At 40.7% G+C, this 27,866-nt stretch overlaps 1 protein-coding gene across 15 annotated transcripts in view; it reads right to left on the reverse strand.

Annotated features, from left to right (window-relative positions):
- Positions 1 to 27,866, reverse strand: part of DST (dystonin) — a 1,436,897-nt gene that overhangs the window by 442,547 nt on the left and 966,484 nt on the right. For all 15 annotated transcript variants that reach the window (XM_085610880.1, XM_085610881.1, XM_085610884.1 and 12 more), the window contains 2 exons: positions 5,833 to 6,150; positions 4,641 to 4,807 (listed from right to left, as the gene is read on the reverse strand). In XM_085610880.1, coding sequence (XP_085467006.1) covers positions 4,641 to 4,807; positions 5,833 to 6,150 — 485 coding nt within the window. The remainder of the gene's footprint in view (positions 1 to 4,640; positions 4,808 to 5,832; positions 6,151 to 27,866) is intronic.

Here is a 27,866-nt window from a genome sequence, read left to right on the forward strand (position 1 = left end):
CGTTGTTATAAAGGTTTACTGCAACAAATCTAAGACCTTTCCCAGTGAACCTGACTGCCTGAATCCTGTGGGAATTCCAATCAAGGCAAGTGTAACTTCCCGGAAGGCTCAGATCTATATAAATAGCTAAACCTCCCATGGCTCTCCCTGATCTTGATTTTTGAGCAGGAACAAAAAAACACTTATACCCTTGCAGGTGGAAATTATTCTCCTGGGCCCAGGTCTCCTGCAGACAAATTACATGGAATTTTCTGATATAGTCAAGCCACTCTTTGTTATTAAATTTCCCAGCCAGGCCAGCTATATTCCATGAGATGATTTTTAGTGCCTCACCCCCCTGGACCCCTCCTCCCTGTGACCCACCAGGTGATTCTCGCACTTGTTTTCCCAATTCCGGTCCCTGTGCGTCACCTATACATGCAATATCTACAACCCTAGGTTCATCCAGCACATAACTCCGGGCGCAACTTGATGACTTTTGTTTTGCCTCGGGGCTGTGCTTCTCCCACTCAGCATTTGGAACCCCTCTACCCCCTATACCCCATATACCATTATCTCTTTGTCAATCTACCCCCTCAAGACCATCCAGGCAGTGGAACCGATTGAATGTATGGAAGGGTAGCTCTGGGCGGCTAAATAATGGCCTGGGATTGAACTCGTGATGAACACCCCTTCGACCCACCCTTTCCCAGTTGTCATATGAACGGGTCACGTGTACAGGGGCTGGGGTGGGGGGAAGGGGGGAAAGAAGAAAGACACATGAAGTGTTTGAATTGTTGTTACCTGTGATCTATTCTTTCCCTGGCATATGTGAGCAACTGTTCCAGCATCCCTGAAGCTCACCAATATGCAATCCCCTATGATGGATTTGCGTGTTCTCCCTATCCAAGGCACCCTTCTGACCATTATGATCTCATTGCTTAAGTGTACGGGTAAGGGTCTATTCAAATTTAGCCACTTAATCACCCTACTTTTCAGAGCACAGAAATCCTCGGCTTCACCTGCCTCTAGTGGTGGGACGCCCGCCATGACTACTGTAAAGTCATTCGCCTCTGGTGGTAAATTGGGTCTACGTGGCCTGGGGGGAAGCTTCATTAGTGGAGTCGGTGCAACACTATCTGGGGGCTGTACCGGGGGAACAGCATTTGCAGGGGGTATAGGTCCTATGGGGTTAGGTGGCTTATTTGGGGCAGGGTTATTCCTCTGGGTTTGTGGTGGGGCGGCCGCAGTTGCAACCTGTGAGGGAGCAAGATGCATAACACTTTTTGGAGCTGTTGGGGTGGCAATAGGTTTAGGAGCCCTCTCATGAGAATTGGCCGGATTTTTCATACTGCTTAGTGTAGCCTCAAGAATGGTTAGTCTGATTTCCACTTTTTTGATGCTTTCACTAATTGGTAACAAAAGTGACCTAAGCAGGAATTCCAAATTACCCAGCGGAGCAACAGAGAGGGGGGCATTAACAATGTTGCTAGCCGTCTCTTTAGTCAGGACGGGAGCCACACCATCCTGTGCAGCGGGTTTAGAATGTAAGTCAGCCACCGTTGTCACAGTTGATATGGAGGGTTTGGATGACTTCCCAAAATCAGAATGAGGGATCTTTGGTTTGTTTTTAGCCTGGGCACCCCTCGACTTCCTCCTACGTTTGTTTGGTGGGGGCCCAAAAACCCCTTGTGCTACAGCTATTTTAGGTTTGGCTTTCCTAGACTTTGATGCTGGGGGCGGTTGAGAAATTAAGTCAATCGTCCCCCTACTTGGGCTTGTGCTACTCACTGGGGTTGAGCTCACAAGTACCACTGGGGGCGTTTTTGTAACATCCCTAAGCAGGATCGGAACATCTTCATTTAGTGTCAAGTCTTCGCTAGGTGTGGGAGGATAGTCTCCTAGAGGTCTACCTTTCAAGTTATCTATAGAGCGTCTCCGCTCAGCTCTGAGCCGGCTTAATGTGTTCTCCTTGTCCCCATCTCCCCCCGCCCGAGGAAAGTAATTCTCTAAGGTCATATTTTTTGTTCCTGCCTGCCTTATGGGGGTACTTTCCTTTACCGGGGACGGCATGGTATCTTAGAGTGTGATGATAGCTATGGGGCAATTTATCAGCTTGTTGTGCTAGGGACTTGATGGCAAACGGCAGAACCAAGAGGGTAGGCCCAGCTCGGCCTACTCCGGCCTATGACGGCCACAGACGGCCCCGCCCTTGTCCTGGGCTTCTCCCGGCACCCTCCCGCGCGCTCCCGCGCAGCGGGATCCCAGTGCAAAAATAAAAGAGAAGGAGGTGGGGCGGGGGGCGTGGCAGTCAGGGAGAGCGACCAGGAGAGTCCCTGCGGGTCCGCTCGCAGCCCTGTACTTGCCTGCCAAAGCCCAGAGTCCGGTGTCCAAGATCAGAGCCCCTCTATGCTCAAGGCGCCTCTCTCCACACCGCGAAGCGGGACCCGCGGAGCGGGTCCGGCGAGGAGCTGCGGCAGAAGAAAAACACCACAGGTGCAGGGAACAGCCCACGGCGAAGTCCAGGCAAACAAGGTATGACCTATCACTTTTCAAAATGTTTAGAAATTTTTTCTTCATTTCGACAATACACTTCCTTTAATTTTTTATGCCACACTTCTAAGCACATTCTCATTTGTTTGTTAGGGCTGAGAATCTACTTAAATGCGTCAGGGTGAAAAAATCAAGTTACTTAAATCTTACAATTATGCAGCGGTTAACAGATAACAGATTGAGACAAATCCTAAAAACATCTACAGCAGAAGAAGTGCATAAAATACAGAGACTTAAAAGGATACGACAGAAACAGATAATTCCAATCTTACGTGCTCTGGCCTTAGATACTAGTAAGGACAATATCATAAGAATCTTAATCAGTATTGAAGATTAAATAATTCCACACGGTGGTGAAAGAAAATCAATAAAAATGCAGTGTTCCGCCAAAGATTCATAAGTTCATTTGTTTCCACAAATGATGTGAGAGCTCTTGTATACTTGTGCCTTAACTTACTAGGTTTTCACCTCAATCCTGCAAGAGTATTTTTGATTAACATCTAATCGTTTCGACTGTGTGAGCATTTTATTACTCATGTTTTTCTGACAGACTGACACTTAGCAGGCATCATTTGGTTTAAACCTTTGACACTTAAGAGTCCATGGTTTCTAAACTCATAATATTTTCATTGTGTCCTTGTGCTTTCTTGAATTTGAAACTAGATTCCACCTTTGGAAACCCTTTCCCTATCATCATCATCATCCCACTTTTGTCCAGTTTTTAGGAGTTGTGCCCCAAGCTTAAATGTCCTGGGCTTATAGTCCTGAGGCTTTTTCAAGCCTCTCAGTCTGCCCTTGGTATGATGTGCCATGATATTAAAAGATCTAACTATCAGAACTATGATCAGGTCAATGGCGGTATCAACATCAAGTGTTTGTTTAAGGTGAAGATGTACCACAGAAGCTTGAAAATGGCCAAACATGTTTCACACCCCTATGACAACGCATCCCGTTGGCTTCTATATAACATTAATAGGAACATTCCAGTGGAATCTCAGGAAAGCAAATCTAAACAGTTACTGACATAGCCAATAGGTATGCTCCTCAGGCAGTTCAATGCAAGCACTGGAGAGAAGGTGGAAGGACTCACCCAGACAGTGTATAGCAATGGGTAAAAGAAGAATGCTCCACTGGGCTGGGCCAAGACGTGATTGATAAATTCTCAAGAAAATGAGTGAAAGGGCTGGATGACGAAAAACAGGGGTTAAAAGGGGCAGTCGTAAGGCCTACTCTATGTATATTGTAACCTAAAGGTCTGTTTGACAGCTGCACTGCCAACACCCAAACATATTGTACTGTAATGAAAGATGTTTTTCCTTGATAATGGCAATAATAATAGTAGTTTAAGTCACAGTGAGGGGTTGAATTGGGGATTCACCAGTGGGGTTGCTTTGGGGAGTCACCAGTGGGCTCCCTCTTTGTAACCACAAGGAGACACTGGGTTCCAGCTCTTCTCTGCACTCAGATGGATAGTGTAGGCACATGGCACCCAAAATTAAAGCACATTTGTACTTTTAAGGCAGAGATGTGGCCAAGGAGTCACACGGTGCTGAGAAGTGTGGCTGAGACTGATACGGTAAGATGCAACACAGGGGCCAAAATCAGTCCTGTTTTCAGAGCCTGTGGACTCAGTGCTTGTTCAGCCTGCATAACTTTTTAATTCCAGAAGTGAATAACCACTTCAACAACTGTTAGCAGCTCCACAGTGGTAGCAGTATTCAACATGGACATTGATTTTATTCACAATAATAGAAATTGTGCCCCAGCTACCACCCATAAGGCTAGTGTTGTTTTACAGCTGCTGTAGATGCTGCAGCTAAATTAAAAGCAACAATCAAATAGCAATGGCTCCAACCCACTGCTCGCCCTACCCAGCTTCAAAAAGGGGGTGGAGAGAGGAACAATGTGCATAGTATGTATTTTAATATACCCAGGCAATATTGGCCTAGAAGGAAATTATGCCGTACATGCATGTTCTGATTTTTGTTCTGTTGAATCAACATTTCAGGTATTTTACACCAACTAACAGGCGCCAGGAAATAAGGATATGAGAAATCCACAGTAAAACATGCAACAACTATTTCAACTCTTGAAGAGCTCATACTCACTTTTCTTTCACAGCTTCTTCCAGTTCCTTGAATTTCTTGGACAAAGCATTTACTTTTTCACTGACAAGAGTTCTGTCTCCAGGAAGACCATAAACTGATATTTCTTCAAGCAGCTGTTGTAAAACTTCAACATCTTTCTTGTTGTCTATCAGCTCTATCTTGGTCTCCTGCACAAATAGATTTGGAGCATTTACTTGTAAAACCTTGCATTGAAATAACTGATAAACCTAAATTCTTGAGTTATGCAATCACAAGATCCAAAAACCTCAGACCCACCATAACCAGGGTGCAAGCCTTCAAATATTAAACTTTATTGACTGAAAGAATGGTGCATTTTTCCAAATTTCAAAATGGCTTAAGGCCAACGGGTATTTCTCTGGCTCATAAATATGTATGTTTCCAAAAGGGATAGGTGATCCACTCACATCTTATGGGCAAACATTTGTGCCAGCATGTACTCCGGCTCCATGAGTGCAGATCAGAAATATGGTGATGGTGACATGTTGTATTCTGATAAAAGTACCCAACATTTAGAGCCAAATATACAAATCTTTTGCTATAAGTAGTTGTAAGAATGTCTTACAACTGGAATAACATGAATAAAAAACATCTAAACTTACAATAAGCAATTTCTGCTCACAAGAAATACTTTGTGAATTAGGCTTGGATATTCAGGAGTAGTCATATCACCATCAGTAAGACACAACAACTCATAGTACAAAGTTTGTCGAATGTTTCCCTAAGTGCCTGATTTAGAATTCAGAGTGCGGATTGTATTCTGTCTGGGCGACGGAGTAAAATATCCAAGTTTTCTCCCATGGTGAGGGGAGCCCTTACCGCCAGGAGTTTCATGGCATGAGGGAGAGTAAAGATCAGGCAGGCGGTAAAATAGCTAGTCCTCTGACAGAATTTATTCCATTGGACTGTCGGAGCAGTATGTCAGCGACATACTTTAGGTCTGCCCAACTGTCAATGAAGTGGGCGGACCTGCAGTTTGGGTGAGAAGGCCACTGCCACGAAGTAACCTCTCTGCTGAACTGTAAATCAGCCCTCTAGAGTTTTATGCTTGACAATCATTTTCAGGCGGGAAGATGTCTATGCCAATAACTTCAAACTCCCCCCGCAATATCCAGGTTTGTGTTTGAAAACATAAAACTACCAAATAATACCAAAAGAAATAGTTGGGAAATACCTGCATGTATTGAGACAGTTCTGTGACATCCTTTCCGGGAGCATCATTTTCAGAAAGAGCCTGGGATGTCTTTTCTAAAAAGCACTTCACCTTTTCCGAAACTGCCTCAAACAGCTCTACTTTGGCTTTCAAACTTTCCATCGACGCAAACTGTTCTTTTTGTTGACCACTTGCATCACTGAAGCGCTTGGATAAATCAGTCATCTTCCGCTGCAGTGAAGAGGCGGTGGAAGAATCTGCTGTCTCCATGAACTTGTTCACCTTTTCATTCATTGCATTGATACTGCTTTGTCGACTCGCAATGGCTTGTTCTAACATCTGAAGCAAACAAAATAAGGGTAATTTTGTACCTTGCCATATTTGGAAATCAAGACCTTCAAAATATTCTTCTTCGTGCCATTTTAAAGATTTTTAAAGCAGGAAAAACATTCTCAAAGTCTGCTAATGTATAATTATTGACTATACAATTACCAATCTGACACTAGGTTTTCAAGACACTGGACCAAGAGAACTACCTAGCCATAGGCCTCATCCTAAGTACACAACCCCCATGATGGTTAAAAAATAGGACAGTGAACCAAGCACAAAAGTGTGATTTCAAGGGCCTAATACACAAATGGGTGTATATCAAATCAATGTGTATTAACAAATTAAGGCTCCTAATTTAAATATTAATGATCTGCAGACATTTATGCCCACAGATACAATTTAGTTCCTGGGAAAATCTGCATCTATGGTGAGATTACACACTATTAAGTTTAGGTGAAGGGGAGGGGAAATGCCAAGGGATGGGCAGAGGTGTAGTCACTGACTTGCTGTCAGGCTGCTCTCTGAGGCCTGGGTAAATCAAGGGCAGTGAACCAATTCTTGTAAAAAGTACTGATGAGGTCCTTGGAAACACAGGAACTAGAAACAACAGCAAGCTCACTGAAATATCAAGTTATGCAAACAATATATGGTCCAAGCAGTACTATTTGTTTATAAAAGACATGACTATTATTATTTAGTAATCAAATACGCTCAGTACCTTAGCTAAGTTCTATGGCACTTACGAGAGTTACACATGCAGCAAATACAGGGTTGCAATTTTAGTTATTTATTTGTAAAGCGCCTCAAACACCCCCAAAGTAGTATCTAGGCGCTGTGGAGGTGCTACAGTAGGCCGTGAGGAGGGACATATTAAAGTAGTACATTTTCAAGGAGCCCTCTGAATTGAAGGTGATCAGAGCATTGTCGCAGATGGATAGGAAGTTGGTTCCAGAAAAGAGGGGCTAGGTGAAAGAAAGCTTTCCCACCCAGTCGTGATTTCTTGAACCGCGGTACGATAAGCAGAGATTTGGTACCTGAGCGGAGTGACCTGGAAGGTAAGTAGTGGTTGAGTTTTTTTGCAAGATAGCTGGGGCCTTTACCATTCAAGGCCTTGTGTACAATACAACATATTTTAAATTTGACTTGTTTGCGTACCGGGAGCCAGTGAAGTTGTTGAAGGAGGGGAAGGGATGCAGTTCTAGAGGGGGCATATGTGACAAGGCGTGCCGCAGTGTTTTGGACCACCGGTAGTCTGCTCAGCGAGGCCTCATTAGCTGAGACCAGAAGAGCATTGCAATAGTCCAAGCGGCTTAGTACTAATGCCTGGATGAGAGTTTTCCGTGTGGACATAGGGAGGAAGGGGAAGATTCGCCTTAGTAAGCCAAGTACATGAAAGCAGGAGCCTGCGGTGGTTGCCCTGTGCTGTTTCATGGTCAAATCCTGCACTAGGCGTATTGTGCGGTTCTTGACTACAGTTTTGGGCTTCGGAGGGTTGCCTAGATCCATCGGCCACCAATCTGGAGACCACAGCAGTGGTGCATCTCCAAACAGCATAATCTCGGTCTTCCCTGCGTGTAGCTAGAGGAAATTGTTAATAATCCAGCTAGCTATGACTATCGTACCTTCCGAGAAGGAAAACTGGGCATTAGGGGTGGATTTGCTGAATGAGAATAAAAGCTGAGTGTCGTCAGCGTATGAGATTGGTATGAAGTCTAATGTAGTGAGTATGTCCGCTAGAGGGGCCACATAAATGTTGAATAAAGTGGGACTGAGACAGGAGCCCTGAGGTACTCTCTTAGTCAGTCCTATAATCTTTGAGCGAAAGGGACCCAGGTTGATAGTCTGAGTATGAAGGGAGAGAAAACTCACCATCCACCTGAACGCCTGTCCTTGGAGTCCGATTTCTTTGAGCCTCCTGAGTAGGATCGGGTGGGAGACCTTGTCAAAAGCAGCTCATAGATCCAGCAGCACGAGAAGTACTGTTTGTACGCTGTCCAGGGACTGCCTGATGTTATCGGTGACAGCAGTCAAGGCCGACTCAGTGTTGTGCCTAGGCCTAAATCCGGATTGCGATGGATCAAGGCATCCCGTGTATTCGACATGGTCAGATAGATGTTTGTTGATGTGTTTTTCCAATATCTTACTCAGGAGGGGAAGAAGAGAGATAGGATGGAAATCGGATAAATCATCCATTGGGGTCTTGATGTACTTGCGGATAGGAATAACTTGTGCCGCCTTCTATTCCGCCGGGAGATGTCCCTCTCTCAATGAGAGATTGAGAATTGAGCAAATGTGCGGTGATAAGTGTTTGGAGAGCATAGTGGAAATTTTGGCTGGGATAATATCCAGATTTTACTGTGAACAACAGTGATTCTACCTCATCGTTGGTGAGAGGAGGGACATTTTCCAACAACTGTACCGTGGTTATGGTGGAAGGGCAGCAGAGCGCCAGAACCTGCTCCGAGTTCCCGGCTGCAATGATTTTATCATAGATCAGCTCAATTTTCTGCATAAAGTGTGTTGCAATTCTGTCACAGAGTGCTTGAGAGAGAGCCTACGCTTTTGGATTAGTAAAAGATTTGAGGATTTGGTAGAAGACTTTAGGGGCATTCCCTGTCTGATTGAGCTGTAGCGCGATATGAGCTCTACAAGCTATTTTTAGTCAGGGCAGTCTTGTATATCTCTTTGTCCTGGCCATCATGGGAGCGGCAAAAACCAAAGGAAATGATGGACGGAGTGTTGAACATTGCAAGCACTCACCCCCAGTCAACTGATCTGGGTTTAATCCATTAGGACCGGTTTCCTGCATTTTAGCTGTCTTCAGCCAGGCTTGCTTGAATCCAGTGGCAAAGTGAGCAAGGGACTCACGCCTGGCTGAAATGCCAGAAACCAGTCCTAGGAAGCTTGTTTCCGGTCCAGGGAAGACATGGCTTGGCAGTTCGGGCTGGACTGTTCCCATGAGGCACAGGGTCAGACTGATTTGCATATGGCCATGTCTAAACTGGGGTGGCAGAGTGGGCTTAAGAACGGTGATGGATTAAACCCAGATCAGTTGACTGGGGGTGAGTGCTTGCAATGTTCAACACTCCGTCCATCATTTCCTTTGGTTTTTGCTTTGTTCGCCATAGGTTGGCAGGGTATGCTCAGACGTGAGTCCCTTGCTCACTTTGCCACTGGATTTAAGCAAGCCTGGCTGAAGACGGCTGAAATGCCAGAAACCGGTCCTAGGAAGCTTGTTTCCGGTCCAGGGAAGACATGGCTTGGCAGTTCGGGCTGGACTGTTCCCATGAGGCACAGGGTCAGACTGATTTGCATATGGCCATGTCTAAACTGGGGGGGCAGAGTGGGCTAAGGAACGGTGATGGATTAAACCCAGATCAGTTGACTAGGGGTGAGTGCTTGCAATGTTCAACACTCCGTCCATCATTTCCTTTGGTTTTTGCTTTGTTTGCCATAAGTTGGCAGGGTATGCTCAGACGTGAGTCCCTTGCTCACTTTGCCACTGGATTTAAGCAAGCCTGGCTGAAGACGGCTGAAATGCCAGAAACCGGTCCTAGGAAGCTTGTTTCCGGTCCAGGGAAGACATGGCTTGGCAGTTTGGGCTGGACTGTTCCCATGAGGCACAGGGTCAGACTGATTTGCATATGGCCATGTCTAAACTGGGGTGGCAGAGTGGGCTAAAGAACGGTGATGGATTAAACCCAGATCAGTTGACTGGGGGTGAGTGCTTGCAATGTTCAACACTCCGTCCATCATTTCCTTTGGTTTTTGCATCATGGGAGCGGCACCAGCGTCTTTCCAGAATCTTACACCACCGTTTTTCCGTCCGTAGATCGGGCAGGAACGAGGCTGTCTGAGGCCACCTGGGCCGACTAGGGTATTGTTTCAAAGGGGCTAACTGATCAATGGCCGTTTTAATAGTGGAATTGTATTGTGCCAGGCATTCCTCTACATTATCAGACTCCGGGTTCCAAGAGGTTGGAATAGTATCCTGAAATAGGTTCGGTTGATTTTGTGCCATTGTCTGCGAAGGTGTAGAGGGGGAGGAAAGGGGGTATGTTGCACCCTAGGGCCTATTATATGGAGGTCAATTAGTGCATGGTCCGTCCATGTAAGTGGGCTAGGGGGTTCGCAGAGAAAATTGGGAGAGTTCGTGAGGATAAGATCTAATGTATGTCCTGCTACATGTGTGGGGCCGTCATTGATATTATCAAGTTTTCAGGCGGCTAGATCTGCCAGGAGCATAGAGTCGTCTTGATTAGGGGAGCACTCACTATGTACATTAAAATCTCCCAGAAGTAAGAAATTCTTGGTGGATATGACATGAGGGGCTATTAATTCCATAAGTTGGAGTGAGAAATCAGAGAGGGCCGATAAACAAGAGCATCTTTCCAACTATATTGCGATAGCAGGTCCATCCTAAAAACTAAGATTTCAATCTTTTTGTTGCACCGTTGCTCAAGTATAGAGACTTTCAAGACATCTTAATGAATAATTGCTATCCCTCACAATCACAATACCGATTTCACCTAAATAGGCAACAGCAGTGTCTGCCCAGCCACAACATAGCTTACTATCCATGCAGTCTCTCACAATAGTTGAGTGTTGGACAAAAAAAAAAAACAACAAAAAAATAAATAAATAGTTGAGTGTCTTTCTGAGGGTAGCCAGGCTAGATAGAGTCGGAGAACCATGGTTGTGACCGCCCTGTTCAACTGTGGTACATGGAAGGCCTCACAGTGTGGGTGGTCTTTGTGGTGATGCAGACTCTTCAGGAGTTAAAAATGTCTGAAGTGGGTGCTGGCTGCTCATAGTTTCAGAGTTATTATCAGTTGGTGCCCTGATGGTTTAAGGGTAGCATCTGTAGGATGCCAGCTTCTGGTTAGAGGCTCATGAAGGGTTCATGGCCTAACACTGGGTAACAGCCCACCACATTTTGTGCTGAACAGGATCATGGATGGTTGATGGGAGCTTTGTCCTCCAGGTGCAGGGGCTCACAAGGATGATGGACACCAACTCAGAGTGCCTCAAGGGGTCAGACATCAGCCTCATGCCAGCAATGATGTCAGGTTCTCGAGCACACCACTCAAAGTAATCAGCTTCTTCGGGTCGAGCTCAGCAACAGATATAAAGCCTCCAGTTTTGGTGTCATACTTAACAATGCTAAATATCTGATGCCTGTATGTACATGGGCACTCTGCAGCTGTAGCTCTGGTGATGCAAGTGCTTTAGGCAGGGCAAAGGAGAAGTAGGAGGGCCCACGTCAGTCACCGGCACATCGCCCTCAGCCTTCAAAGGTGGCAGACACGAATTGTGTCTCTGATCCTCTGCATGCGTGTGCAGGCATTTCTTCAATTAAAAGGTAAGGTGAACACTGGATGTACTGCAGGGATCCGCTTATATCTAGCCCTAGGGTCAGTTGGTACAATTTAACTGTGTAGCCAAATTCAAAATTAGCCCCAAATGTTTGGTGGGAAACCAATGAACTTGGAGTACATTTTCCTTTCAGATTGCCATATCACCATGACAATAAGATCCAGATGTCCTCCTAGGGTTCTATACTGCACCCTGCATGATTTCTCTTTCAGCAGTACAATGCACAGGATGCAGTGTGGGGCTGGCCGCCTCTGGTACTGTAAGAGGAATGCTACCTGGCCTTGTATTTTTACCAATGATTTCTGTTGGTATAGCTCAGGTTAGGTCACAGGTTGACCTTCTGAAAGTTGTCTGGTCATAGTCAAGAGCATTAAAAAGGGTTGTTCTTCACCTTTCTTCTGGATGTGTGGTCAAACCAGACAGCTGCATTAGCTTTACAGATGTTCCAGGGAGAGTGAGATGTTCCAGAGACAGTGGGACGTAAGGGTGAAGGAAGAAAGCAGGCTCTGACTAACTACACGGAACAGGGGGAACCTAAGATAGGTAACCAATGTTAATTGTTTTCAAGCATTCTCATTCATGCTACATATACCATAAGGGGGACCCAGTCATGACATACTCCCTTGGTTAACCATGGACAGCAAGTAACCGGTTACGACACTCACTACTATAATCACCTGTCATCAAGCATTAGTAATGTTGCAGCATGGTCATTAAACCTTGATACAAGAAGTAGCACTTAAGGTGGCCTCTATTGCCTAACAAATTCTGGCACTTTGTTGGTGAGCAATAGTAGGCCATGACCAAATAGTCCATTTAACAGGAAACTCATGGTTTCGGCCTCTTGCCCAAGAAAATGTTCAAGGTCTGCTAGAATGATAGCATGAGAAAAAGGGTGTCACATAGGCAATACACCAGGAACTTTCCAACCTACAGAGGTACACACCCACAAAGTTGTAGCTTTGTGGGTATTCAAATACCATTACTATCGTCTTCTCACAATGTTTATACTTATAAATAAACTCCCAAAAAGATTACCTTAATGTGTAAATAGGGTAGAACAGTTTACCAAGTACCCTCATGTTTCACGAGGGGGAGAAAATGGGTTGTTCAATCACAAAATAATATTTCCATAACTAGTCAGATAGAGAGAAAAATAAATATATATAGCCAAATTCAAAATTAGCCCCAAATGATTGGTGGGAAACCAGTGAACTTGGAGTACATTTTTCTTTCAGTGTGCCATATCACCAAGACAATATGATCCAGATGTCCTCTCAGGTTTCTATATTGCACCCTGCATGATTTCTCTTCCAGCAGTACAATGCACAGGATGCAGCGTGGGGCTGGCCGCCTCTGGTACGGTAAGAGGTATGATGCCTGGCCTTGTATTTTGACCAATGATTCCTGTTGGTGTGTATATGTATATGGTGAGATAGTAGGTTTTTTATACATGGTTTTAGGTATTTTGCATCACTAAACTAACAGTTTTGAACTAGCACATACACTTTAAGTCTACAAGTTTACATGGAAAGAAAAATCAACTGTACTGTATTTGCGAAATTTGCACTTAGTTAAAGGACTATTTATTCTGATTAAGGTATTCATACTGAGATGTTATGCATCAATGATTTTATGTAACACAAGAATTGGGCCCTTAAACAATTAATTTTAAAGATTTTTAGCAAAGCGGCAACACAGATGGAATGAAATTGTTTGAGACAACTCTCGATCAATTGTTGGGAATTTTAAGCAAAATCAATTTAGTTATGGTATTTTACCTGAACATCTACATTTTAAAAATGAACTGTTTTGCCAAAATTCCCCTAATTCCTGTTGAATTTTTCTTCTGTTTCTATGGTTTTAAACTTAAGCACTTGTCACTTTAAATAAACACTGGTTGAGTAAAAGAAAAAAAGAGAAAAAAACGGTATAAAAGAACTTCTCACCTGACAGAGTGTGTCATGTGATCAAGGCCCGTGACGGGCTGAAACGCGTCATGGCTGCAGGGCTCTTCGAGCAATAAAATATTGTTTTGCTGTACAAACGCTGTGGTCCGTGCTCCGTTCGTTCGTGTGAAGAGAATTTGAAGCGGTGACGGAGTAAACGCCGATATACATATATATATATGTGTATATATATACATATATATACATATATCTATTACCTACTGGCGGTCGCCAGTAGGTAGTTATAGATAGGACCTATTTTCCATAGGAAATTCGCAACATTCTATTACCAATAACTTTGGCGCCGATTGCCGAATCTTTGTGAAATTTTCAAAACGTATGGCCCGCTCCGGTCCGCTCCCATCTTGAAAGTTTTAGGGTGATTCTTCAAGCGGGGCCGAAAAAAAATAAATATAATATATATATATATATATACATACATATGAGTTAATTATTTATTAAGGGATCTATCTATTTTAAGAAAACAAAATGTTTTTTTAATTGCTTTTTAACATACGACAGTAGTGTATTGATTTTATGGCACTTTTTTAGAAAATTGGTGTATAGGTTTTGAACCTGTTATTGTATGTTAAGGTATTTATACCCATTTCATTTCATGTATTGTTTAACCCTTGAAACCAGTTCTAATTTGCACCATGAAATCTTTTTTCTATTTCCATGTTTTAAACCTTATGGCATCTGGCATTTCAAGAAAATCACATAAAAAAATGTGAAAGAAAAAAATGATTTAAAAAGGACCTACCTCCCGGCAAGCGTGTCATGTGATCAAGACCATTCTTGGGTCGCAACGCGTCATGTCTGCCGAGGCTTCATGAGCTGACAATAAAGAACTGTTTTCCTGCACGCACCTAATTGTGGTCCGTGCTCCATTCCCCGCGTGATACTGAGGTTTCAATGGAGTGCTGCTGATTTATACAGCTAATTTTGGACCACCTCCAACTGGGCTCTGTTGCTACCAAGGGTGCCACAGCTTGGAAACAAGCGTTAATCTAATCCGAAAGGATCTTCGGTGGCAAAGCACGACGGCGGTACCCCGCAGCTCCGGACAGGTAAGCAATAACGAGTCGGAAGACGCAAGAGGCACCTGACCTGAGAAGGGCTGGTTAGGGGGGAAGCTAGTGTTCAAACGCTCAGCTGGGTGAGAGGTAGTGCATGGATACAAAGGAGGAGTAGGCACCAGGCAAGAAAACTTCACAGAGGGTATCCAGTTCAGACAAAATTAATATGTGCTCCTAAAGCCAGTATGACAGCCGACATGCTTAGAGAGAGGGAAGTGGCGGCGGCCGAAATGTTTGATGACAGCAAAGCACTGAATTTGAACTCAAAATCCCATAATGCACCAGTAGTAACACGAAATCTGAGATTAAGGGATAAAATCAAACAACTTGAAAAACTTATGAGGACTGAACAAAATAAATGGTGGGAAACAAGATCCCTCCAACGCTATCTGGATGTTGGTAGGGTACCATGAGGTCTCAGGATTCTAATAGCCCAGAGTTATGAGACTCCAGATAAAGAAATGATGAAAGAATGGGCGGAAACTAACTTGGAGTCATCAAGAAGACTTTTAGTCATACTGGTGAAATATGCAGAAAAAAATTGTGCGGCATTAGCAGAACAGATCGAATCAATTAACAGTGAATTAAGCACTATGGGGCAAACAGAGGAATTAACTAAACTAAAAGAGGAAATGACTAAAAAGTTAAAAAAAGAAGACAAAATACGCGAACGAAAGGCATTTAAGTTCCATCGCGATAGAATGGATTACGAAAGTGGAAGAATTTTCACTTTCGCAAAGAAATATGATTCCCTCAAAGCTTCTAAATATAGGGGAGCACAAATTGCAAAACAAACCCACATTGATTCAAGAGTAGAAGTGGGCACATCATCGAACTCCGAATTCAGCTCAGCCCTCGAAAGCGAGGCGGAGGTTGAATCACGCAGACAAAATCTAACACAAGTACCGGCAAAAATCAGTCTGGCAGAGGAGGTTGATTTTTTAGTCCTCGAGGTCAGGCAAACCCTACGTCCCAGAGGTCAACAATCAAAACAAACAAGAACAGAACAGCAAAGCGCCGGGAAAGGAGAAATGCCAAACGATGATCAAGTAAGCAACAAAAACAACAACCAAGACGGAATTGGAGACGGTAGTACTAAGTGACCATGCCGCAAATTTAACTGTGATCAATCTAACCAATGTTGTTCTCAATAAGGCAGTAAAACAACTACTGTATCTAGGCCTCTCCTACTGCTCACAAAGCTCTTTCAACTATTCTAAAACAAGAACTGGTATCTACAAAAGTATCAGAAAACTTAAACTCCAAAAACATTTTATACAACAAAATAAAGGATGATCTGAAGAGGAAAGTATTCAAGAAGAATTACAATCAAACATATCCTCTCAATTAAATCTAACTGCTTCTGACCTGCCATTACTGCAAGATATGTAATGTTTGATCAGTGAAAACAGTAATACCGCCCAGGATACAGACGGGGATATAAATAACAGCGAAACCATCAAAAAAACAGTAGAGGCAACTCCATTTAAACCTCGCTCAACGTTTAATCAGATCATGCTAAAAGACAATATCGATATGTTTCATGAACAAGTTGTAACTAGCCTCAAACAACTTAATATCAAGACAAACAACACTATCAAACGCAGAACCAACAAACGGGATTTACAATATCATGCCTTAATGTCCAAACTCAGAGCAAATCAAGAAATCGTGATAAGAAATGCTGACAAAGGAGGCGATTTGGTACTGTGGAACAAAAAAGACTATATGAAGGAAGCAATGAGTCAACTGAAAGACACCGAATGTTATCGACGCAGCGACTCAATGACATTAAGAACTGTTTAAGATAACTACAAAATGAAACTTCTAGCATGGAAAAATGCAGGATTGTTAACATTGGATGAATTCAAATAACTAAAAAACAACAACCCTGTTACCCCCATCTTGTACTTCATCCCCAAAGTCCCAAAAAAACCTGAACAACCGCCAGGAAGCTCGAAATAGCCTCCTCGAGAATACATCAAGACATGTAGACTTTTATCTACAAGAGCATGTACAACAGCTTACATCATATATCAAGGACACTGGGAATTTCCTTTCCAAGATGTTTAACTGTACTTGGCAAAATGATTATTTGCTTATTACTCTCAATGTGACCTCACTTTACACATCTATAAATCATCTTGATCGGTTAAGAGCTATGAAGTACTATCTATCACGTAGATGGGGTAGATTTTACACAACATAAAACAATGCTGACAATATGGTTGAATTCTGCCGGTGTAATAATATATTCCTGTTTCAAAATAACCTGTACCAGCAACTTCGAGGCGTGGCAATGAGGGCCAGCTTCTCCCCCAGCTATGCCTGTCTGCACATGGAGTGGTGGGAGGAGCTGGTCCTACTAAAAGAATGCACACCAATCATGGGAAACAACATCAAAGTTTGGTGGAGATTCATTGATGATCTCTTTCTAATATGGCAGGGAACTAAAGAGGATGCTGAAAATTTTATTGCCAGTCTTAATGCGAACCAACTTAACTTACAGTTTACAGGAACAGTTAGCACAGAGAGTGTGAATTTTTTAGATGTACAGGTTTTTATCAAAGAAGGAAGAATAGAAACCCAGCTTCACAGAAAGCTAACAGCTGGCAACGCAATATTACATGCGGGGAGTGCACCCCCGGCATTTAATCTGAAGCATTCCATATGGTGAAATGCTGCGTTTAAAGTGAATCTGCAGTTGCGAGGAAGATCTCATGCAAGCACAAAATAAAAGCAGGAGCATATTCTAAGACAGAGGTTACACAATCCAATGCATTGACGAAGCCATCAAACGAAGCAATAAAGTCCCCAGGAAAACCCTCCTCAGGAAAAACACAGAGGCAAGCAAAGATAAAAGACAAAAAACAAAAAATAGGATATTGACACTTTTAGGTTTATTTTAGGATATAGTAAACAAGAAATATAATCAAAAGAAATTGGCCCCTAATAGTAGGAGATCCTATAATAGGTCATCAACTTCTCAAGAGACCAGTTATTACCTACAGCAGAGCACCCTCGATGAGGATGCCCTTGTTCAAAATGACCCTGGCGGTCAAACCAGTGGGATATGGCTTTCCCAAAGAAAGGGGTTCTTCAAATGCAAGACATGCAAAGCATGTCAATTTGGAACCAGTCGAACTACCTACAAAACCCCCTTTGAAGAAAAAGAAAGACCCATTAACAAAGCCCTCACATGTAAATCCAACTTTGTGGTTTATATGCTGGAGTGCCCTTGTGGCCTACGTTATATAGGCAGTACCATACTGCAAGGACACAAGAGGGTACTCAAGCACATAAGGGCAATCAAAAATAAGGACTCGTCCTACCCGGTGGCCAGACGCTTCGGTGAATTCCACAACGCAGACCCTAAAGACCTAAAATACTATCTGATTGACTCCATCCCTCCCCACAAAAGAGGAGGCGATAGGGAGAACGCCATCAGACAGGTAGAAACATGGTATATTCTCAACCTCGATTCGAAGTACACAAATGGGTTGAACGCTACAGAAGAATTATACACATGCTTGTAAGTCTAATAGAGGAATTGGTTTTCAACTCAAATTTATTCAAAATATTGAATATCAACAATACCTGTTAGATCATCTAACTGCCACAAACATGAAACCACATGGTTTTTATAGCTACCGTCAAATGTGAATTCCCCAATTTTTAAATTAACACGGGATAGATAGGTTTTACACTCATTTTATATTATGAATGTATTGCACTGAGCACTTTAATACCCTGCACTAGCACTTCCTACTTTCAGTCATAAGGTTTACATGTCAATTGTTTACATTATCAAGTACTGTATATTGTATATTCATAGATTACATTTCATGACTATCAAAGAAGTAAAATTTGCACAGCTATATAATGGTATTTACACCTGGACGTCCGCATGAGTTATTATTTATCATGGGATCTATCTAGTTTAAGAAAACCGATGGTTTTTTTAATTGCATTTTAACCTCCGACAGTACTGTATTGACTTTATGGCATTTTTTTTAGAAAATTGGGGTATAGGTCTTGAACTTGTTATTATATGTTAAGGTATTTATACCCATATCATTTCAGGTATTGTTTAAACCTAGAAACCGGTTCTAATTTGCACCATGAAATCTTTTTTCTATTTCCATGTTTTAAACCTTATGGCATCTGGCCCTTTAAGAAAATCACTTAAATAAATGTGAAACAAAAACATTATTTAAAAAGAACCTACATCCCGGCAAGCGTGTCATGTGATCAAGACCCTTCTTGGGTCGAAATGTGTCATGGCTGCCGAGACTTCATGAGCTGACAATAAAGAACTGTTTTCCTGGACCTAATTGTGATCCATGCTCCATTCTCCGCATGGTACTGAGGTTTCAATAGAGTGCTGCTGACATATATATATATATATATATTATCTACTGGCGGTCGCCAGTAGATAGTTATAGTTAGGACCGTGTTTCCATAGGAAATCTCAAAATTCTATTTTGAATAACTTTGGCGCCGGTTGACGAATCCTCGCGAAATTTTCAAAACTAATGGGGCGCTCCGTTCAGCTCCTACCCTGAAAGTCTCGGGGTGATTTGTCAAGCGGGGGCCGAGAAAAAAGGGGGGTCCCAAAACGCGTTTTCCCCATGCATTTTTCCATAGGACCTTTAGACACAGCTACAGCCCGAACGGCTGAACAGAATTACTTGAAATTTGGCAGAGAGGTAGCCATAAGGTCAAGGAAGTGCCTTTTGTAGGTCTGGTGTAAATTTGTTCAGTAGTTCCTGAGAAAAAAGCATTTAAAGCAATATATATATCTGTAAGCGCGCTCCGTGCGCTTACGGTAAGCTTACCGTACGCGTACGGTGCCGTGCGCGAGCTCAAATCTGATTGGTTATCACATGACTGTAAACATTCGAATCGGACGAAATCAGGAAGTGTCGGCCGCCATTTTGTGTGTTTCACACAGAAAAAAAAAGGGAGATAACGTGAAAAGGGGGCAAGGAAGAGAGTTATAGACCCCATAACATTTGAAAGGGGGTCAAAGAAGGACACAAAAGTACGAAAAATACATTTATTAATTTTAAAAAAAAATCGCTGAGTGCGCGTACGGTAAGCTTACCGTACGCACACGGCAAAAAATAATAATAATAAAAAAAAAAGAAATAACAATCACATTTATTAAATAAATTGAAGGACCCGCAAGGGAGAAAAAAAAATTGTTACTGTGTAAAAAAAGGCGAGGCGCACACGGTATGGACTGCGCAATGTGGGCGCTCGGTGCGCGAAGCGCACAGTGCGCGCAGGGTGTGAGCACGGTGAAAAACCAGAAATAAATAAATAAATAAATACATAACTTAGCATTTAAAAAACCGTACAAATTCACTGAAAAAACCATAGGTTTCACACACGTTATAGTTAGGAATTAGCATTTACAAAACCTTGCAAATTCACTTAAAAAACCATAGGTTTCACACATGTTATAGTTAGCTGTACATTTCACTCGTAAAAAACCAATGAAATTCCACGTTATAGTTAGATCAGGTAACTATAACTTGCGCGACCGCAATCCACAATGTGTCATTTCAGATGTCATCATTGATGTGAAGAGTGATGTCACTGACCATGTCATGAGTGATGTAATATGTGACGTTATCAGCAGTTTATTGTGGGCGCGCAAGTTATAGTTACCTGATCTAACTATAACGTGGAATTTCATTGTTTTTTTACGAGTGAAATGTACAGCTAACTATAACATGTGTGAAACCTATGGTTTTTTAAGTGAATATATATATATATACATACATATATATATATATATATATATCAAGGCTGCTTGGACGGCCGAAACGCGTCCTGGACATCGAAAATGGGAAATGAATAAAGCAAACTGTTTTGGTATAACAGTGGTCTGTGCCCGTAATTTTCCTTCAGGAAAAAGAATTGCGAGTTGCTTCATATATATATATATATATATATATCAAAAGCCACAATGCTGATTCACCAACGCCGATACACAGGTACGGACCACAGCGTAGTATTTCCAAAGGGCAGTGCTTTATTGCAGAAATCCTTAACATCGAATATATCAGCAAGTGCCCAGCATGACGCGTTTCGACCGCGTTACCTCGGTCTTGATCATATATATATTCAATGAAAAAACCAAAGGTTTCACACATGTTATAGTTAGCTGGACATTTCACTCGTAAAAAACCATTGAAATTCCCCCGTTATAGTTAGTTCAGCTAACTATAACTCGCGCGCCCGCAATGCACTACTGATGACGTCACATATTACATCACTCATGACATGGTCAGTGACATCACTCATGACATCACTGATGACATCTCAAATGACATCACTGATGACATCATCCAGCGAATGTGTGTTTTTCTGAAAATTAAATATGTTTAATATATGTCTATCTCAAGGTCAATGGAAGAATAAATGGGTATATAAGTGTCTAAATGGATGATTTGTTTTTGAAAAATTGATTGTATTACTGACTGATTAAGTGTATCTTTTTGAATACATGGCTAAGTGAGTAATGTTTAAATGTGTAAATACCTGTATCAGTCTCTCACTTTGTGTATAAGTGGCTGCATGGGTTGGTGAGTAGCTACATGGGTGTTTATATAGGTTATTATTTGGTTTTTTGAGTCTCAGTATGAGTGTCGGAGTGTCTTCATGGTGCGGTGGGGGGTATTACGTAGTGCATAGATGCATGAATGAGTGACTCACTGTTTGTGTGTGTTGAAGACAGCATGTGTGCAGGACTGTATGGGTAGATGAGTGTGTGCATAGGTGTGTTAGTGAGTGAATGACTGTCTCAATAGTGTCTTCATAAGTAGCTACATATGTTTTAAACTAGTATATGTGACTATTGGTGTTTATAAGTGAGTATATGTGAGAGTGAGAGATTGGAAGAGTTCCTGTATGAATAAGTATGTGTTTCTATAAGTGATTGTTTAAAAGACTAAGTATGTGTAAGTTTCTGTAAAAGTAAGTGTGGTGGTGTGTGTATAACTGTATATGCAAGTAAATGGATGTTTGATTCTTTATTAGCATGAGTGACTATGTGTGAGTAACTCTATGGATGAGTGACATTGTGTTACAGGATGTTTAGGTGTATGAGTACATATGATGTGAGAGTACATGTATGAGTGACTGTATAGGACTGTTGGTGGATGAGTGGATGTGTATGTGGATCTTAGAATTACTGAATAGGTTGTTGTAACTGGTATTGGTATGTCCATTTTTTTGAAAATTTCAGTCTCTTTTTTTGAATGTTTGTATCAAAGGTTATATTAGGGTGAGAGGAGGTCTACCACTCTGTCACAAGGATGATGTCATCAGTGATGTCATTTGAGATGTCATCAGTGATGTCATGAGTGATGTCACTGACCATGTCATGAGTGATGTAATATGTGACGTCATCAGTAGTGCATTGCGGGCGCGCGAGTTATAGTTAGCTGAACTAACTATAACGGGGGAATTTCAATGGTTTTTTACGAGTGAAATGTCCAGCTAACTATAACATGTGTGAAACCTTTGGTTTTTTCATTGAATTTCTAAGGTTTTTTAAATGCTAATTCCTAAATATAACGTGTGTGAAACCCATGGTTTTTTCAGTGAATTTGCAAGGTTTTTTAAATGATAATTCCTAACTATAACGTGAGTGAAACCCATGGTTTTTTCAGTGAATTTGCAAGGTTTTTTAAATGCAAATTTTTTTTTTTTCTTATTTTTTTTTTACATATTTTTATTTTAATTGTCTATCCTTTTTTAAAGACTATGGTTAAATTTTAAAAATTCTACAATATGTTTTTATTTTACCATTTTTTTAAAAGAAACAGGTAAAATGTATTAGTATTACATATTTTATTTTTTTCCTTTTTTTTTTTTTTTTTTTTACCGTGCGCGTACGGTAAGCGCACGTCTTGCTGTAATTACGTTAGATTTCTACGCTGTTTGCGTTCATGCACGCGCACGTTACGCGGAAGTGAAGGGGCGTGCCTGTTTTGCGCATGCGCGCGTGCGCGTGTCTTTTTTACGCGCATGCGTACTTTTGCCGTAAGCGCACCGTAAGCGCACCGTAAGCGTACGGTGGGTCATGTGATCATGAAACACAACTTTTGATTGGTTGAAACTACTTTCAGTTCTAGAACTCTCCTACACCACACCCATTCCCCTCATTTCTGCTTGTGATCCCTTAGGAGAAGGAGCTGGGTTGTCTTTGTGATACGATGGCAGAACAGCAGAGCCCTTCTGAGAGTGAGGCTAGCAGCACTACCTTGAGGCAGAGAGCGAGGAAACAAAAGACCTCTTTCATATGGGAGTATTTTTCTTTTCCAGAGGGCCAGCAAAAGGTAAATGCACCCTTAGTGACTTGTAAGCTGTGTGGCCGTGTACTTTCAAGAGGGAATCCCGACAGGAAGTATTCCTTTGGGAATCACACCATGTTGAGACACCTTAAGGATGTACACAGAAGGACACATGCTCGACTTACTGAAGGTAACCCTTCAGTAAATCAACCAAGCACATCCACAGCAGCTCAGCCTGGACCATCATCTGCAGTGCCGAGTCCTTCTTCTGCAGGTCAGGTGAGCCCTTCATCTGTGGGGGGAGCATCTCCTTTTTCTTCTCCTCAGGAAATTAACCCTCGGTTTCTGAGGGTTGAAATACGGTGCGCCACTTGTCATGATCTAATTTGTTATAGGGAGACCAGTATTTCCCTAGTGAACAATAAAATAGATCAGCACACTTGTCGTACCGTCTAATATTCCCATTCTTTCTTTCCTCTGTCCCTGCATGAACACAACGGCTCTTTTAAGAGCCAACCTTACCTTTCATCTATTTTTTATATATGTTTTTAAAACTTTTTTTTTTTTTTTTTTTTAAAACACTAAAAATCAATTATCACATTACAAGGTCCTTGAGAGACTACGATGAAAAGCTGAAAATGTGATTGTGGAGAAGTGGAAAAAAGGGACCATGATATTTTTGACTTACCATACCCACTCAAAAAAATATTTATTCATTTACATTTTTTTTTAATTGCTTTAAAAATGGTTCTAGTTTTCGAAAATTTTCTATCTCAATCTGAAAAAAAAGAAAAAAGTATTAATATTTAATAAAACATTTTATAATACAGTACACATATTTACATATTTTTCCCAAAAAAATTTTGCCTTTTTTTTGCTGTTTTCAGAATATATTGCATTTCACTATAAATTGTGAAAGCAATTGCATTCATCATTTAACAGCGGGCAAAAAAAAAATTAACAATCTCAAAGATTGTTTTAAAAAAGCCCACAATCTCTTTTTGCATAAACATAACTTTATAGAAATGCATAATATTCTTAAAAAATATCATCTAATATCAATACTTATTTCTTTAAAATACCGTCTGATATTTTTGTTTCAGAAGTATAATCACAAAAATATATCTCACATAACTCCACAATACATCTGGTTCCATTTCCTTTAGGCCAAATAGTAATTTTAAAATTCTTTTTTGATTAAATTTCCAATGTTAATCCAATAAAAATTTAAAGTTTAAATTGTACAGATCTCACCGATTCTCTGTAACATTTTGGTTTCCGAAAGATTTATTAATAATTAAATAAGTCCACAATAGAATTGTTTACCTTTCCGCATGGCCAAATAGTAATTTTAAAAATCTTTTTTGAATAAATTTCCAATGGCAATCCAATAACATTCTAAAATTTAAATTGTGCAGATGTTACCGATTTTTTCAAAATTTTTGGTTTTCCAAAGTTTCATTTAAAATTGAAAAAGTCCACATTACAATTGGTTACCTTTCCATTAGGCCAAATGGTAATTTGTAAAATCATTTTTTTTGAAAATTCCACTGGTAATCCAATAAAATGGTAAAATTGTTTTGTCCAGATGTTGCCAAATCTCTCTAAAATTTAGGTTTCAGGAAGATTAGATAGGAATTTGCTAAATCAAAAGGCAAACGTTGCTTAAAAATCAATTGGGAATCATTACACAGTGTCCAGCCTTTTTCACATTTAAGATAAACTGTGTAATGTCCAGAAGTTACAGTAGGTCCATCATGGAAAATTATTGCAACTGTTACAAAAGTTTTTCCTGAAATTGATAATTGCTGTCATGTAAACTTCTTTATTAAAGTATCTAATTTTGAACCATCAGCTTTACAGCGTTGCATCATTAAAATTACATACTGTCCGTATTCCTTTAAAATTAACGTTGAAAACATGTCAGATTGACACTCACTGCATTCCATGCTATGATTAGCATCTTTAACTAATTTAGCAAAAGTGACTGTTTTACTTTCTGGCAATGTTAAATAAATAAACCTTTCAGAATCAACATTAGAGCCACATATATTATAACAGTTTTCACAACTATGTTCCCATTTATAAGAGAGACCAAATACATTTTCAATGGGAACCCCTTCTTCTTCCAGTACCTGAAGAAAAAACATCAAGAATTCCTGTGCGTCTTGCTGTACATTTTGAGAAAACTGTGTTCGTCCTGAACATACATCTAAAAGTTTTCTAATTTCAGTAGCACTTTCTATTTGAGTTTTATCATTACTCAGCTTTTGAAAAAGGAGACTCAACTCAGAACAGAATCTTTTTCCCTGATTTACTATTATCTGCTCTTGCACACTTTCCAGATAAAATGCAACATTCAGCACTACATTAGCGTAGCAGTTGACACCAGAGCTATTTTCAAAATGACATCCTACAACCTGTTCTTCATTTTCCTTTTTCTTTTTGCTTGCAATTACATCACTCCTCTTTTTTTTCCTCCTCTCTACATCTTCATTACAGATATTCTCATTTCTCCTTTTACGAGAAACTACACGTTTCTCCAACACAGGATACTGACCTAAATGAGGAGCATAGCTTCTTCTTAATCTATTATACTCCTTTACACAATTTGCATCAGCACTAACTTTTGAGTCATCAAAGTCTATCATGAATAAACCTGATAATGTTTTCACTCGTGACAAAGCAACATATGCCATACCTTCTTTGAACACAGTTGAACCAATGTTCACAAATGCACAATCTACAGTCAATCCTTGAGACTTGTGAATAGTTACAGCATATGCTAGAGAAAACGGAAACTGCTTCCTACGTACATATAAATCTTTCACAAGCATGAAACGAACTGAACAACGACAAATGTCTTTAACTTCTTCTATCTGATCAAATTTTATTTTTAAACATTCAATTCCATCTTTTTTCTGATAATTAATAAAACCCACAACTCTTCCCATAGCTCCATTAACTAAACCTTTTTCAACATCCAAATTTCTCCTTAAAAATACTCTACAGTTCATGCAAACATATAGATTGTTTTCTAATCCAGCTGTTTTGGAAATGTTCTTCTCTAGTGAATCCAATTTATTTTTCAGTGTGCCTGTTAATGTGACAGTAATTCTTCCATCCTCAATTTTGTCCACTGCTTCCAATTTCCTGATATCTTCCTTTTCCAATTTCAAAAGCTCCTCATTGAATATTGAGCATTCACGTAGAGTTGGCATTAAGCAGATGACACTTTTCTTTTCTGCAATGTTCTTGTATATCTTCTCTGCAACTATTTCTTCCTTTGGAAATAAATTATGTAGCAGCCGACTCTGTAATGCTTTTTTGCCAGCTTCAGTGAGTAGTCCAATTCTGATATCTTTCAGAATACTTCCATATTCTTCATCGTTTGCTTGCCTCATATTAGTAGTAAGTTCCTTGTACTCAAAGAAGGACCAAATATTTGCATTACCGATGCTTCCCAATGACTTCTTTGTGTCTTCATGTGTCACAGTATTGAACACTGGTTGTCCTTTAACTGGAGTAAGTTGCAAAAGATCTCCAAAAACTATGACGTGTTTTCCTCCAAATAACACGTCATAGTCTGTCTTCAGAATTTGCTGCATTCTTAAATGCACAAAGGCAAGCATTAAGTTTGATACCATGCTCACCTCATCAATAATGAGAACTTGCATCTTCTTCAATACTCTTGAAACTTCCAAGCATGCTTCTCCAGTTAGCTTGTTGTATTGTATTTTGTTCTCATGCTCCACTGGTAACATTAGCAAACGATGTAAAGTGATTCCTTTTATGTTATATGCTGCTAACCCAGTTTGAGCAGTAACCACACAAGACAAAGTAGAATCCGTTTTTTGCTGTAGGTAGCTTCTGATGACTTTTATAAGGAAACTTTTTCCAGTTCCAGCTTGTCCGCTTACATACATCCTGATTGGATGAAATGATGTGCATGAGCACTCTTTTTTTTCATGTAGAAATCCGTGATCAATTTTGTTTCTGATCTCTTCATAAATTTGTTGCTGCTCTTCGTTCAGTTGTCTTTCCAAATTTTGTAAGTCTATAAATTCTTCTTGAGCTTGATTCATAGCTGTTTCCACTTCATTCATGGCTATTGATGCTTCATTTTCAACGATTGGTTGTCCTAGGGGATCTTGACTGAGTGTTCCTGAACTTTGGCTGTCCTGAGAACTGTCTCTAGCTATTTCTGCTGCAATTGTAGTTTCCTGTTCAATTTCTTCATTTAACATTTGCAGATAAGTTGAGAATGTACTGCATTGTATGCTGTCTTTGCAAGCATTAAAAGAATCTTCATAGCTTTGAAATTCTCCCAGTAGTTCATCCTCTGTACGCCAAGGTTTAAACAGCTGTAAAAGAGCCAAGTAGTAAAATTCCTTTTTGTCAGTAGTGTCGCAACTCAGCTTCCTGTGATTTATCAAACTTCCTTTTGTTTGCTTCACCAAACATCCTTCCTCACCAATAACTTTATATTTTCCATTGTTGATGTCTTCTGTGGCTTTCCGTGAATAAATGTAGTTCTGCAGCACTTCATAGAGACACATGTTCTCCAGATGATGACTTCTCTTGGGATAATATGTGTCCAACATGTTTGATTTCAAAATATCTGTACTTTCTGGGTCATTCTCGGCCAAATATTCAATTTCTCCAACAGATTTCAGTACCCGATTTCTCATTGCTGCAAGGCCTAAACTTGCCTAAATTATTCTTCTTGATTTCGAGTAGAGACTTGCAGAAGATAACCTATCTGAACATTCGTAGGATCCAATTTCTCGATGCGATAACATCTTCAAACTGAAACTGTACAGCTTCTTACTGACAGTCTTCTCGTGAGAAATCTCTTCCCACATTTCCTTCAATTCTGTTTTTTCTGATTTCGTAATGTAAGACGTTACATATCGAGCAACAGCAATGGAATTGTCAGCTACATACTGTATATCCATGTTAGCATTCCACATGGATAAAATGACTGGGTTGTAGTCATTTATATTTTTTGA

The sequence above is a fragment of the Triturus cristatus genome, chromosome 6, assembly GCF_964204655.1.
Source record: "Triturus cristatus chromosome 6, aTriCri1.1, whole genome shotgun sequence".
NCBI lineage: Eukaryota > Metazoa > Chordata > Amphibia > Caudata > Salamandridae > Triturus > Triturus cristatus.